At 35.6% G+C, this 15,707-nt stretch overlaps 1 protein-coding gene across 1 annotated transcript in view; it reads right to left on the bottom strand.

The window, feature by feature from the left end:
* Window positions 1-15,707, bottom strand: part of ADAMTS19 (ADAM metallopeptidase with thrombospondin type 1 motif 19) — a 245,515-nt gene that overhangs the window by 87,574 nt on the left and 142,234 nt on the right. The window contains exon 12 of the mRNA XM_077768867.1: window positions 3,172-3,273. Within this exon, the coding sequence (XP_077624993.1) occupies window positions 3,172-3,273 (102 nt within the window). The remainder of the gene's footprint in view (window positions 1-3,171; window positions 3,274-15,707) is intronic.

Below are 15,707 nucleotides of genomic sequence, written 5' to 3'. Positions count from 1 at the left end.
ATTTTTAAAATTTATTTATAAATTTATTATTTATTAAATTTATAAATAATAAATTTATAAAAACTCATAAAAATGCTAAGGAAATATATAATAAAGAATGTTTCTAGGACAGTCCATGACCTAAAAAATTGACTACATTTCCATTCTATCAAATTTCTATGTGGATGTCTAGGAAGTTCATAAAAATCATTTGATTGGAAGTGGTCTGCAGTGGTGTCAAAGGAAACATCACTCTCTAAGCAAATCTTCTGCACAGACTGTTGAGTAAGACCAGAGGAGGACAGAAGCTAATAAACTCTTTAAATACACAAATTTGATTGTAAGAATATTACAGTCTCCATATTTTCAATAACGGATGATGATGGTAATTTCAAGAAACTCAATTTAAGAAAGTAAATAACTGAAGTATATTATGTAGAATTTTTCAACACAGTTTAAAATTTTACCAAATTTGTATTTAACTTTCCTTTCCCCTCCTCATGTGCCTCATAAGTATTGTCAGTGAAAAAACATACATGTCTTGGTCTTTATCAAATCATTTATCAACTCTAACATCTGTTAAATGTAAATGTAAACACAGATGGTAGTATTAGAAAGAGAAAAGAAGAAAGAAAACAAGCCGTTTTTAATTTGGAAAATGCTGTGTATAAATAGTAGGTAAATCCCCATCTTTACAATCATTTTAAATCACAAAATTCTGTAGGCACCTTCCCAGACTTCTATATACTCTCAGATGAACCAGTTACATAGCTAGATTCACATCACTATACTGCGACACATTATTAAAAAATTACAAAATTCTGTAATAAATTATAAAAAAAATCCCCAGCTTTGTTTCTTGGTTTGCAATGCACGAAACTAGCAGTGTTCTGTGAGAAGTTAGAATCACTCAAATATTTTAGCATGCCAGCACTCCTCTGCAGAGTGCTAGAAGCTATTTTCATGATGGCTCCTACAATAGCTGGAACGGATGGCTATCTGAAGAAGCCCACACGGCCTGAGGAACTGAGAAGTTCATTAGTTATTTTAATACACAAAGCATAACAGAACCACCAAAAGAATAGTTAGCACTATTAGAGGGAAATAAAACATTTTCCTTTTGATGAGCAATTATAAATTTGATTGCTACAAGAATAAGTTTATTTTAGAGAACTCAAGAATGCAAATTATTTTCATAAATATTGGAAGAAAAAATAATAGTAGAGAAATGTGTAGGACATCGGTTTATAAAAATGAAGAGACTGTTGTATTGCTAAAGAACTACGTGAGATGAATGGGTTGTGTGAAGTTTCAAGAAATACGGCTGAATGTTTGGTTGTCTCTATTTATTACTATTTTTGTGTTTCAGGGATGATAAAAATTATTGCTGTTGCAAAGTTTTATGATGACAGCAATAAATTATTCAGCATAAATACCATGAGGCTTGCCCAGTATGCACACTTTGGTACATAACTTAAAAAAATAAAACCAACCCAAATTCCGACTCTGTACAAATTGGCACAGTCTGTAAACAACTGGCTGATAATTCACAAAAATTCCCTTTCAAGAAACCATTTTCTTATTGATTGGATCTAATGATAAAACACTGCTAGTCTTAAAAAATATTCTGTATTTTAAAAATGCTACATTTTAATCTTTTTTTAGTTAAGGAAATCAGAGAAGTAATAAACGATTACAGGCTCATAACAAACAAAATAAAAAATGTCTGGGAAAACATCATACTTATCCTCAGATCCCTCTGCTTTCATCCATCAATTCTACTTCCCTTCCAAGAGCTAACTATTAAATACAGTTTGGAGTTTACATTCTCAAACCATTTTCTTTGAGTTTAGGGATATATACCCTGTGTGTGTGTGTATTCAAAAGTGGTTTTTTTGTTTAATATCAAATGGTATCATAAAGTATCCATTTTTCTGACATTTCTATGTATTAACTAACCACCATGGCTTATAGATCTCTTCAGTCTGTATGTATATGTATCTACCTTGTTCTTTTAACAGCTACATTGTAACCATTACTCACCTCATGAATATTTTCATTGTTTCTCACTGTTGCTAATTACAGCCTTACATAAGCATTTGTGTGTTTGTGTCTTTTATACTGCTACTGTCCATTTTTGAAAACAATGTGTTTTTAAACTAGTACTCTATATTACTTCATTTTTTTTCACTAAGTATTTCACTCCAAGTAAGTTTGTTTCTTTTTAAATGTAATAAAAAATGTATGTTCTGCAGAGGAAAGGTTTCTAATCACACATCTAATTCTCTTCACAGAATAAAAATTAGAAAATAATGTGAGTTACTATCTTTTGATTAACTACAATTATACATTTAGCTGAGAGCTACTTCCTTCAGATCCTTTGACAGAAAGTTATTTTTCAACATCAATAATTTTGATATGTAAAAGTATACTAATAAATTCCTATAACTTCAAGAAGCACATTAAACAACTCAGGTAGCCAAATATTTACTGATCTTTAAAATATCAATTAGAGGGGCTCCTGGGTGGCTCAGTCAGTCAAGCGTCTGACTTCAGCTCAGGTCATGATCTCACAGTTCATGAGTTCCAGCCCCATATCAAGCTCTGTCCTGACAGCTCAGAGCCTGGAGCCTGCTTCAGATTTTGTATCTCCCTCTCTTTCTGCCCCTTGCCTGTGTGCACTCTGTCTCTCTCTCTCTCCCTCTCTCTCTCTCTCTCTCAAAAATAAACATTAAAAAACAAAATAACACGTCGATTAGAATATTTTACGTACGATGCTTCAAATGACAAGGAGAAATTATACTCAGTGGTTCCTGTGGGATAATGTTTTATGTCTGAAAGGACTCATCAGCTCTGGAAGTTCTACTATTTATGCTATTGCTTGTGATCAGTTTACCGGTATTTAAATAGCAAACAATAAATTCATTTTTTTGGTGAAAGTAATACATAAATCTTTCAACGTTTTTGTAATCAGACACAATAAGAAATAATTGCATTTATATTAACAAAATGACCACAGATGTGAAAAATATAAGTGATAAGTGAAAATTAATGAGAGGCTAAAAGCTGTACAGATACTGAAAGTACTCCACTGGTGTTAAGATGGCTATATAATGCCACCGCAGAAGGAGATGCGAGTTTCTTGAGTTTCATTCCCTGTTGTTACTAACTACGATGGCTCCCATGACTTACCTTACCAGCATCACAGTCAGTCCCATCCATGGGAGGATCGAGCTTGGTTCTGCATTCTTTCTCACCCTCTACCTTGCACCACAACCCTGTGCAAATAACATGCTGAAAACAAGGCCATAATAACTAATAAGGAGGAGGCATCGCATTTTTCAGTTGAAGTCAATAAATTTGGGAAAAAAAGCTACTTTGATAGAACAACAGAGATTGTTGGGAAAAATAGGCTTTAGGTACTTTGCATTTATTTACACTGAGAATAGAAATGGCATAGGCTTATTTATAATGATGAGGATGTTGATACACAAAAACAGAAAACCTGTTTAATATGCTTAAATGCCTTCACATTTTTTTCTGTTTTGTAAAAAAAATGTTTAATGTTTATTTACTTTTGAGAGAGAGAGAGAGAGCACAAGTGGGGGAGGGACAGAGAGAGAGGGAGACACNGGGGGGGGGGGGAGGGGGAGGGCTCGAATCCACAAACTGTGAGATCATGATCTGAGCCGAAGTTGGGTGCTCAACTGACTGAGCCACCCAGAGGTTCCCTGCCTTTACATTTCCTTAAAACACACATGATTATGCAAGATTCAGTAGCCACAACAGAAAAACCTGAGCTAAAATCCGCTGTTTAGACCATTCCAGGAACCAGGCTGGAAGAATACAAGTGACGTGTTTGTGGTATGAACTTAAGGCTTGCTGTCCCGAAGCCTGTCCTCACTTATGCTCCATTTCATGCTTAAAAACTATAGGATTATTTAATCCTATAGCCTTCGCTCACGACACAAGGCAGACCCTGAATGAGTTTGATTTTGTTATCAGTCATTTTTATCCCACTATGAGTTCTAGACCTCCAGGCTACAATGAACTTTTTCTGAGGAAAAGTTAAACGTAATAACAAATCCTGGGATTAAGCAGCAGAGACAGAGCAACAGGGAAAGGAGAGAACTTTGAGGAAACGCAGGAGGGAAGACTCAGAAACCAAAGCCACAGCTCTAGCCGCTGCCAACACAGAGACACAATGAGGCACACGTGACACATCCACATTTTAATGGTGAGTAATGTAGAATGAAGATGGCTGTACCTATCCAGATACAGGGAGAACAAGGTGGAAGAGAACAGATCAATAAAGAGGACAAGTAACGGCAATGTGAATGGCACGGTCATGTGAGTGTGGGAAGACTAGTGCACTGGGAGAAGGCACATAATGGAAAGGATTAGTGAACAAGATTTTAGAGAGGGACAGACCACACTTGGGATTGCCAGGGAGGGCTAGGGACTCCGTATTTGGAGGGGAAAAGAGGCCACTCAGCCGTGTTCCGGCAGGTGGACAGGATAAAAAGGCTATTTTAGGAGGCTTATTCTGATGGTGTATGCAAAACAGACTAAAAAATCACTGCAAAGTGAAAATTAACTGACACCTAAGTCTATTAAATACTTATTAAATATAAAAGGTATATTTAAAATAAATGTTTTAAACAGGTCAGTTACAATTCCAATACTGAATATGTCACAAGACCCAAAATACTATTTTCCTATTCTTCCTTTCTTTAAAAATATAGATTTCTAAAGTGTTTGTAAGCTCTTAAAAATTATATAGTGTCTAGCAAGAGCGGGATAGATTTTATTCACTTTATCTGCTGTGATAGTTTTTCTGCTTTAAAATATTTTATCCAAATAGATCTTACTATGTTTAGGAGATGATTTAGCTTAAGTGCTTGATTTACACATATCATTTACGAAAAATTCATCCAGGGATTTATTTTAAAGAACGTCCATTCCAGGGTGCCTGGGTGGCTCAGCATCCGACTTCGGCTCAGGTCATGATCTCATGGTTCATGGGTTTGAGCCCTGCATCTGGCACTGTGCTGACAGCTAGCTCAGAGCCTGGAGCCTGTTTCAGATTCTGTATCTCCCTCTCTCTCTGACCCTCCCCTGTTGACGCTGTCTCTCTCTATCAGAAATAAATAAAACATGCACAGCAAAGGAAACAACCCACAAAACTAATAGGCAACCAACGGAATGGGAAAAGATAGTTGCAAATGGCATATCTGATAAAGGGTTAATATCCAAAATCTATAAGGAACTCACCAAACTCCACACCCAGAAAACAAACAACCCAGTGAAGAAATGGGCAGAAGACATGAACAGACACTTCTCCAAAGAGGACATCCAGATGGCCAACAGACACATGAAACGATGCTCAGCATCCCTCCTCATCAGGGAAATACAAATCAAAACCACACTGAGATACCACCTCACGCCAGTCAGAGTGGCTCAAATGAGCAAATCAGAGAACTCTAGATGCTGGCGAGGATGTGGAGAAACGGGCACCCTCCTACACTGTTGGTGGGAATGGAAACTGGTACAGCCCCTCTGGAAAACAGTGTGGAGGTTCCTCAGGAAACTAACAATAGAACTCCCCTATGACCCAGCAATAGCACTGCTAGGAATTTACCCAAGGGATACAGAAATGCTGATGCATAGGAGCACATGTACCCCAATGTTCATAGCAGCACTCTCCACAATAGCTAAAACATGGAAAGAGCCTAAGTGTCCATCAACAGATGAATGGATCAAGAAGATGTGGTTTATCTATACCATGGAATACTACATGGCAATGAGAAACAATGAAATCTGGCCATGTGTAGCAACATGGATGGACCTTGAGGGTGTTATGCTGAGCGAAATAAGTCAGGCAGAGAAGGACAAATATCATATGTTTGCACGTATAGGAGGATTAGGAGGAACTTGACGGAGGAACAAGGGGGAGAAGAAGGGCGGAAATGGTGGGGGAAAGGGAGAGAGGCAAACCATGAGAGACTCTTGAATGCTGACAAAAACTGAGGACTGATGGATGTGGGGGGGGGTGGGCATGGAGGAGGGCACTTGTGGGGATAAGCACTGGGTGTTATGTGGAAACTAATTTGACAATAAACTATTTGTAAAAAAAAAAAAGAAATAAAACATTAAAAAAATAATAAAAAAAGAATTCCATGTCTGAATCAAATTACTTCTTTGCCATATTTTAGACTCTTTAAAATAAACAGATAGGTTGTTCATCATGTACTTGTGTGCATGCATTTATATCTGAATGACTGGATCTCTAACCTGGGAATTAGAGTTCCTAAACGTGTTTTTCTCTCTTATTACCTTTCTGTTAAGGCTGTCTTATAATCATGGGATCAAATGCTGAATTTTTCAACAAAGAAAAAGTTTGTTTCACGTGCAGTCAATACATTTTGCTTAACGTTTATTATAGCATGAGTTATTTTTGTCAAGTTTGTTAGTTAACAAAGGCATATAGAACAAAAAAGCAACTCTTCTATACTGTAGTTTTATCATCATATTCACTTGTTGAACACTGCTGGTGGTCTAAATTCTGACCTTCCATCATTATCTACTATTCAAAACAGCAGGTACTCTAATTGATGCCCACTTGAGTCAGTGGAAGCATAAAAGCAAACTTGGCAGCTTTTCAAGATAAGCACAGTCATGAAGAATAAATCTCTCATAGAGATCTCTCTACCCTTTAGGTTCTGCTGGTCCAGGGAACTTAACAGTAAATAAATTATAGCCTCATTCTTGAAAATGACTCTGATTCTGGGTTTCAAACTACACTGTGAAAAGTAACACAGGAAAATGGGGGAGAAATGGTATGGGCTGTTTTCACCTTGGGCAGTGGAATATCTCAGATGTGTGATAGGAGAGCTATGTTATATCAAGCCTTTTCTTAAGATAATAAGGGGCAAGAACCAAACACTCCATATGTCCGGCTAGAGTCAAATATTTTTTTGCAGTTTAATTGGTGTAACCACTTCACGTATCAGTTAAGAAAAGAACTTTAAAACTCTAAATGCTTTGCACAGGAATCCAGGTTAGAAATGCTCACCTCAGCTTTTCCCAGAAAATGAATAGAATAACTATAATAATAATAGAATGACTATAATAATAATAGTCTTTTTAAAAATTGTTCCATAATAGGAAAAGACCACTAAAAGCATATAATAGAATTTGGATGTTTATCTTGAGCAGGCTTATAAAATGTTTACATGAAAATATTATATGTTTTAAATGAAATAATTTAAATGGAAGACTAATTGTTCATGTATAAAAAATTATATATTTTATCTTTAATAACCTATACTCATATTTTTCTTTATAGCTAATAGTTCCATTAAGATGTTCTGAAATTCATGCAAAAGTAAAAAAAAAAAAATTTTTTTTACTTTAACAAGTGCGTGCATACGGAAGTAAAAATTAGATTTGTACATGTAACTCCTTGTTTTTCCACTTATTATCTTATAACATACAATTTCAGTAACTTAACATTTGATAGCAAATGTAATTCAGCATGGGATACTATTTCTAAAAACATTATTTTCCATCACAGAACACTGTAGTAGTTTCGAGGGTAGAAGAGAAGAAGAAATGGGGAGTGAGGTACCTAAAAAAACAGAAAACAAAGATTCAAAAGACACAATAAAAAGCTAAAATCTGGTTCTTTGTAAATACTAATAAAATTGGAAATTAAACAAGAAAAGAGAGAAGGTAAAAAAGTTCACTATTAGGAATAAAATAAAGGTATAACTATAGATAATTTACTTAAGCTCTCTAGATAACAGAAAAAGAAGGAACCCTTTTAAACACACTTTACAATATCCAAACTAGACAGGGATTTCAAAAGAAAATAAAAATAGTAATCTAGCTTATTTATTAATCTAGATTTAAATATGCTAAGCAAGTTTTAACAGACTGAATCCAGCAATGCATAAAAAAATGCAATGCCATGACCAAGTTGGGTTTTTTCCTCAGAATAAAAGTTACTATAATTTTAGCAATTTTATGAAAGTAATCAAGCACATCAATAATTTTAAAATCTATGATTTTGTGACTGTGGGCACAAAGCATACAATACAATTCAATACCCATTCATTAAAAAAAAAACACCTTAGCAAAGTGGCCATTGAAGGAAATGTCTTCATAATTATTGGACACCTATGAAACTCTAGATTAAACATCATAAAAATTTAAATGTTGGGTTTTCTTTTAAAATTAGGAAAATGGCAAAGACAGCATCTTGGCACCAACATAAGGAAGGGAGTACATGATGTATTCAAAGTGGCAAGAGGGAAAAAAAAAATAACTGTCAGTGTAAACTCCTGAACTCAGCTAAAATTTTATTCAAGACTGAAGGTTAAATAAAGACTCTTTCAAGGAAACAAAAACTGAGTATATACCACCAACAGATCTTCTCAAAAGGACCTTCTAAATGATGTATTTCAAGAAGGAATATGATCTCATAGGAAAGGACTGATAAAAAATGGTGAGCAAAGAGAGCAACAAAAATGAGGATAAGTCTAAATAAGGTTGACTACAGAAAGCAACAATAATTGGACTTTCACCAACATTATACAACTTCCTCTCTGTGGAAAAAAATACTAGAAATCTAGCTTATTTACATCCCTTTAACAGAGATTTGGCCACTGGCAGTTAAAGAAGCTTGATGTTTTCTCTTTTACCTCCCCTACTCCACCTACTTCAAGATAGTTAGTGGCAGACTTGAGTACAGACATGGAGAAAAATGCAGTCCGTGCCCAGTCAGCAACTGAAGCCCCAAGCTGCAAAGGACTCCTCAAAAGAACATGTGAGAAAGTGTTAAAGACAGTTAAGGAGTGAAAAAAAAATTACAGAAAAGAGAACTGTCAGTATGTATTTAATGAAGCCCCCAAAGAAAAGAAAATAACACAAAGTGAAAAGGAACTATGATCCCAAAGTTCCTAGCATGAAAGAGAGATATAAGGTAAAAAGACTCTCCTTCTGTAATGTTCCCCAAAAACCAACCATCCTGGAGATCACAACCATAAATTGTGGTCAGAATACAAAAAAACAATTTCCTGGTGGTTCTGGAGAATAAATAAAGGTGGGTGAATTTTTCAGGGGAGCGAAAGGAATTGGTACAAGTTGCATTCACCATCTTTGCAGCTTTGATCTGACAGTGGCTGTAGTCAAGGCCTGACACTAAATGGCTAAAGCAACTGTGAAAAGCTGGTCGTCTTTTTAGATTCCTGAAGACAGCAGTTGTGGTACAGTTTGGAAGAAATTAGTGTATTAATATATAATGTCTTAATGAGTTCATATTGCAGAACAAAACACATCTACACAAATAATCATTCACAAATAATCAGAGTAGACTTACTCACAATAGGTAATATTCCAGATGTTTACTAAGAGATGAGGTAATAAGGAGAATAGTTTATCTACCAGTAGAATATTTTTTGCCATGAGAGAAAAACTGATTACTGACATACATAAAAATGTAAAAAGAATGGACAACTATTGGATGCAGAGAAAATTTTGTTTTTTCCAATAGAAAGTGGTAAAGGAGAAAAAGAGGAAAAGTAGAATATAAATATGAAATACTAACATAAAACAGGCTGACATAAAAATCCCAATAAAACAGATTTAAATAAATGTAAAAAAGTTAAATTAGCTGACAAAAATACATAAAAACCTTATTACATTCATTTAAACAGAAAAATATAAAATCTAGCTACTGCTTTTCTCCAGTGAACATACCTATTTATATCCATAAGCAGAGTTATATTTATATTTGGAAAGGTTGAAGATATAGGTTTGGAAAATACTAGCCAGGATAGAAGTTTTTATGTCAGATGAAAGAGATTTTAAAGCACAAGTCATAGAAAAATGGGTAAGATAAAACAGATCAAACAGATGAAAAACTGTGTGTATATACCAATAATATAACTCAACATTGGTTTGTGAGTATAATTCGCTCCTGAAACATGCTTGCAATCCAAAACACTCGTATATCAAAGTGAATTTCAAGAACCATTGGCTCAGTTGTGATCATGTGACTTTCAGCATCACATATTACTTGTATTGCAAGACATCACTCATTTATCAAGTTAAAATTTGTTAGAAATGTTTACTCATCTGGTGGAATACTCACAGAACAAGCTACTCACCATCCAAGGTTTTAATACATATGTGTGTATGTCAATTGTTATAAAACATCTGACAGAATTACAGGTAGAAATAAATAAATCAATAGTTAGAGTTGGGTATTTGAATACATGCCCAACAGTTAGTGACAGAGAACAAACCAAAATAAGCAAGCAAGTAGATATTTTGAATACTATTAATATGCTTCATCTAAGGTCTGGTGACAAATAATGACCTTTAAGGAACACACTTTCAAGCACACAAGGCAATTACTAAAATTTATCATGTATTTCATTAAACAGGAAACTTGAGTACATGTTAAAGAACTGGCATCATATACACTATTTCATCTTACTGCAATGTGATAAAAATAGGCATAAATAATAAATGTGGTCTTTTAAAAATTCTCTGCATGAATAGTAAAAAACAAATCCAAAGTGTTTCTGGTGCTAAAGAAATATTTAAGCTAAAAGGAAACGAATGTACCATACAGGGATTTAATTCTTTAAATAAAATTTTTAAATTAATTCTTTAAATTAGTTAATTCTTTAAAGTAGGGAAGAATGTTTGTAAGATGGAAAAACAAAGAAACAAATAAAAAATAAAAACACAAGAGTAATGGGAAGATTTGATGGATTCATCCACCACAAAATTAAAAGACAAAGGGCAGTGTGTAAAAAAAACTTAACACACAAATAACACACTACTGATAAGTAATAAAGAATTTTCCCCTGGTTTATAGAAAGAAATCCTGCAATTAGGCAAGAAAAACAGAACGCTAGAAAATGGGTGAAAATGTAGATGGGCAATTTACAAAGACGGGGACTTAAAAAATAAAAGCCCGTGTCAACACAAAGTCATAGGAAAAAAGGAATTGTATGAAAAGAAATTAAACAGCTGGATTATGCAGTCAAGAGCACCTGTCCTGAAACTCAGGTGCTCACAGCCTATGTGGGGCTAAAGCCCAAAGGGGAAGATGCAACTTAGATTAGGGTGCAAAATATTTAGAATCAATTCTGGGTAATTTTAACCCACTATAATTTTATTGATCTCATTAGGAAGGATGGATTTAAAACTTACAACTTTGTCAATGTTGACAATATCATTTATCAATAATGCTCCCTTAGTTGCCCCAATTATTACTAGCCATCAAGGGCAATTTCATGCCATACCTTTTTAAGTCCAAATTCCTGTTGCTTCTGAAATTTCACAGTGCCAAATCAGAGACTCAGTCTTCTAGAATTCTTCATAAGTTACCTCATTCAATGCCAGCCTCTTCACTGGATCATAGAACTTTTTTTGTTACTTTTTTGTCACCACATGATTTGATGAGAGTACAAAGCTGTCTATATGACAGGATACACAATCAATTCACAATGTGCCTACTCCAAAGCAAAAATCAGAAGCTTAATTTTCCTGGAGGTCTTCAATTTTTTTAGCACACTTCCTCTTATTCAAAAAATGCAACTCAGGGCACCTGGGTGGTTCAGTCGGTTCATCAACCCACTTTCTCTCAGGTCATGCTCTCAGGGTTTGTGAGTTTGAGCTCCGCATGGGTTTCTGCACTGACAGTGTGGAGCCTGCCTGGGATTTTTTTCTCTCTCCCCCCTCTCTGTGACCCTCCCCAACTGGCGCCCACACTAGCTCTCTCTCTCAAAATAAATAAACTAAAAAAAAAAAAAATGCAACTCTCATGTAGCCATTCCTTACTGTTTTTGGGAAAACACTCATACTTCTGAATTCTGAGCCAGGGTAAGTGATTTCAGGAAGCTACTAGGATGACTTGATGCTGTTGGATCTGGCTCAGCCATGAGATGCCAGATGGCATAAAGGTACCAACAAGAAGTCAGCATATTAAGTCAGAAGACAGAGCTAGTACTGCTGGAGGTCAAGTTGTTTCACAACCCTTTAAACATTGCTTTTATGCCTCAGCAGATGCCTAATGCCTTTAAACGTTCTGCAGATGCAAGTTACTATCCTAAGGGTAAATTTATATCACTAATTAGATCAGCATAAACGTAATGGGAGTCTTTAGTGCTTGTGTATAACTATCTGTTTACAAGTATGGAAAATCATACTTCCTAACTAATTCAAACACTATGGGCCAGTGCTCTTGTTTCTAGGATTCTACCACAGACACACAGGTTGAAAAGCTGGTATAAATCCATACTCCTACTGCGTGATACTTATTTACAACTGACTGTATCCACTTCAAGGTGTATGTGTGTGTATCCAGTATCATACACTTACAACTATTTCCCTTATATTTTTAAGTTATTAAAATTATATGTTCAGGGATTTCCAGAGAGCTCCAATTAACAGTACCAGATCCTGTGGGAAAAACAAATGAATTGCATATTTTCAGACTTCCTTTTACTCCCCTCCCATCTTCTGCTTTTGGAACTGCTAATCATTTTAACTTTGAAAAATGTCTTCACTGAGCCTCCATGATCTTATTTTCTCTCTGTTCTATTCCTACCAACAGACGTCTTCAAAGTTTTAATTGTTGCTTTTCTTCTTATGTGCCTCATCTCCAAATATGGTAGCCATCAACTTCTCCGACTCAGAACTTTCTCATTTCTATCTACCTCCTTTCCTGTTGTGATCATTTAGTATCTCATCTTCATTATCACCTAGTTGTTGACATTTCCACATGAATATCTATCCTAAACCTACTTCCAACTCTACCTGGATGTCTAATGAGCATCTTAAACTTAAAAACATGACTAAAATTCCATTCCAGGGCAAGCGTTCTGCTTTCTTTTTCTCTCTTCCCATAGTCCTCCTAAGATAAATGCATGGCTTGCTCTGTCTTCAGATCTCTAAATAAATATCACCTTCTCCAGGAGGCCTTCCCAGACTACCCTATATAAAATAACATCATCCCCACCCGCTCATCCCTGGTTTTTACTCTTGATCCTTCTTACCTGGGTTTACATTTCTCTAAAACACTTACTACCAACAGACACGAAATAAATTTATTTGCTAAAATGTATTTATACATGTTTCTGCCTAGGAGCACCTGGGTGGCTCAGTCATTGGAGCGTCTGACTCTTGATTTTGGCTCAGGTCATGAGCCCAGGGTCATGGGATCAAGCCCCACATTGGGCTAAGTGTGGAGCGGTTTGGGATTCTTTCTCTCTCTCTCTCTCTCTATTTCTCACAAAAATAAAATTTTTTTAACCTTTTGCCTTTTTTTGGAACAAGAATGTAAGCTCCATGAGGCAGGAGGTCTTCTTCATTTCCTGCTCTATTATTAGTGTACAGAACTGTGTTTGAAAAGTAGTAGGAATTTAATAAATGTCAAATCAGTAACTGAATTTGTAAATCAACTCTTCATGGCACTATTTATAGAGTTACTACACTTTGCACTAATTTGGAATTGAAAAGATGATTTTCAATAGTTGTATCAGAAAACTATTTGAGAATCACAGAAGTCCATTCTCTTAGCTCTAACACAGCCCAACTTCTTGTTCTGTACAGGTGTTTTAAAGAGAAAAAAGTTTTGACTAAGGCTGCATGACTAATAAGACGCAGAACCATTGTTAAAGACTGGGTCCACGCCCCTCCAGCGACTGCTCTCCAATAAAATCTTGACTCAGAGGTATTGCTTTTCCTTGGCTACCACAGCAGTTCAATTCTTTTTGGTATTATTTTAAAAACAATTTTAATAGATATTACACACAGATAGAAATAAAGAAAAAACTGAGTTTATAAATAAAAGTGTCACACGTATAAAGCTTGAGTATATAAAAAGGAAAACATTTCTGAATACCTAAATTTAAAACTTAATTTGATGTGCAAAATACCCAGTTCAAAACGAAGCAACATTGTAGGATAACGAGACACATAGACTTAAAATCCTATAATAAATACTTACAAAGATGAAAAAAAAGCCGTGCAGGTAGGTTATAGTGAGAAATAACATATAAATAGAGCAAATAGCTTAGAAAAATAAAATAAAGCAATTAAGATATTTCCTATTCTTGATGATATAGGTGCTATAGCAGAAGAAATGAATTCAGTTTAAACACATGATCTGATCTATGATTTTAACCCATAAAGAAGTCTGAGTTCCCTAAGAGGCATTAAAGCAGAGCTGTTACAATGTCCTCCATTGCTTGGATTTGCACCTAACCCTCCATCTTGATAGATAGAAGAACTTAATTGAGTTACTTAATTTATATGGGCCTCAAACTGTTGATCTGTAAAACAGGACTGAACAACAACTATGTTAATTTTTATGGGAATCAAATTAGATCAGAAGTATAAATGATTTATGTGTGAAGCAGCAGGCATTTTAGAGTTGGAAATACTGTAGAACGGTATCAGTAAAATTTAACCAACTTCAATATAAAATAAATTCTAAAAGCTTTTAAAGATAATGTTTACAAAATAATGTAAAATTTACCAGAATCATGTTTATGTTTGATGATTTATGGAGCCTGTCTAACACCTGGGGCACTTTACAGAACATGCAAGTCTTCCATATATCAGCTCTATCAATTCTCTACCACATGAATTGAAACCACATGAATTCCTCCCATGTATTTCTCCAATGGTAACCATAAACAGCCTAGTCAATTTTCCAAAAGAATGCTAATTTAAACAGGTGAAGGTAGGACCTGAAAATACTCAGTTTGCCAGGAAAATTTAAGAAAGACTGTAACCCACTTTTTTGATTGTCTAAAGGCCCTGAATGACAGCAGAGTGAACAAGAAGGTCGGCAGATGAGGTCAGGGAGGTATCAACGACAGACTGTGCAAAGCCAAGCTCCTACTGCTGTATTGATCACACCTGATGCTGAGTTCCCAGGACCCATAGCTGTGCCACATGTAAACCCTTAGGATCCGGGTCACAATCACACACCTACGCTAGCTGTTCCCTTTTGAGCTCCACTACTGCCAGATGGGTACCACAGTCTGTGCATCTTTTGACAAGTCACATTTAATGCAGCTCCAACTCCTTCATACATCCACTCATTTTAATCTTAAGTCAAATATTCACTGGGTGCCTACCATATGCCAGTCATGGGCTAGATGCTTTAGAAACATTTTCTGCCTTCATGGAGTTCACACACTAGTGTGGGGAGTGGATGAGAAGAAAATAGTAAATGAACAACTCCTTTCATAAGAACTACAAAGAAGGGAGAGAATAAAATATGTCATAATGCCCAAATATCATATGTTTGCACATATAGGAGGATTAGGAGGAACTTGACGGAGGAACAAGGGGGAGAAGAAGGGCGGAAATGGTGGGGGAAAGGGAGAGAGGCAAACCATGAGAGACTCTTGAATACTGACAAAAACTGAGGACTGATGGATGTGGGGGGGAGGGGGGATGGGCATGGAGGAGGACACTTATGGGGATGAGCACTGAGTGTTATGTGGAAACTAATTTGACAATAAACTATTTGTAGAAAAAAAAATGTCATAATGCCATATACCCTTTGACTTACAATGCATTTTACTTATGCTGCCAGTAATCCAAATCAGCATTATCTTCAACAAGGCCAAATTCCTTTGCAATCACAGAAACTTAGGTAGAATGAAATACAGCTACCAATTCTCTCTAAGCAC

Source organism: Crocuta crocuta, unplaced genomic scaffold, assembly GCF_008692635.1.
Source record: "Crocuta crocuta isolate KB4526 unplaced genomic scaffold, BGI_CrCroc_1.0 scaffold64, whole genome shotgun sequence".
Classification (NCBI taxonomy): Eukaryota; Metazoa; Chordata; class Mammalia; order Carnivora; family Hyaenidae; genus Crocuta; species Crocuta crocuta.
Note: the sequence above shows the minus strand (reverse complement) of the source record. Positions and strands in the feature narration are given on the sequence as shown.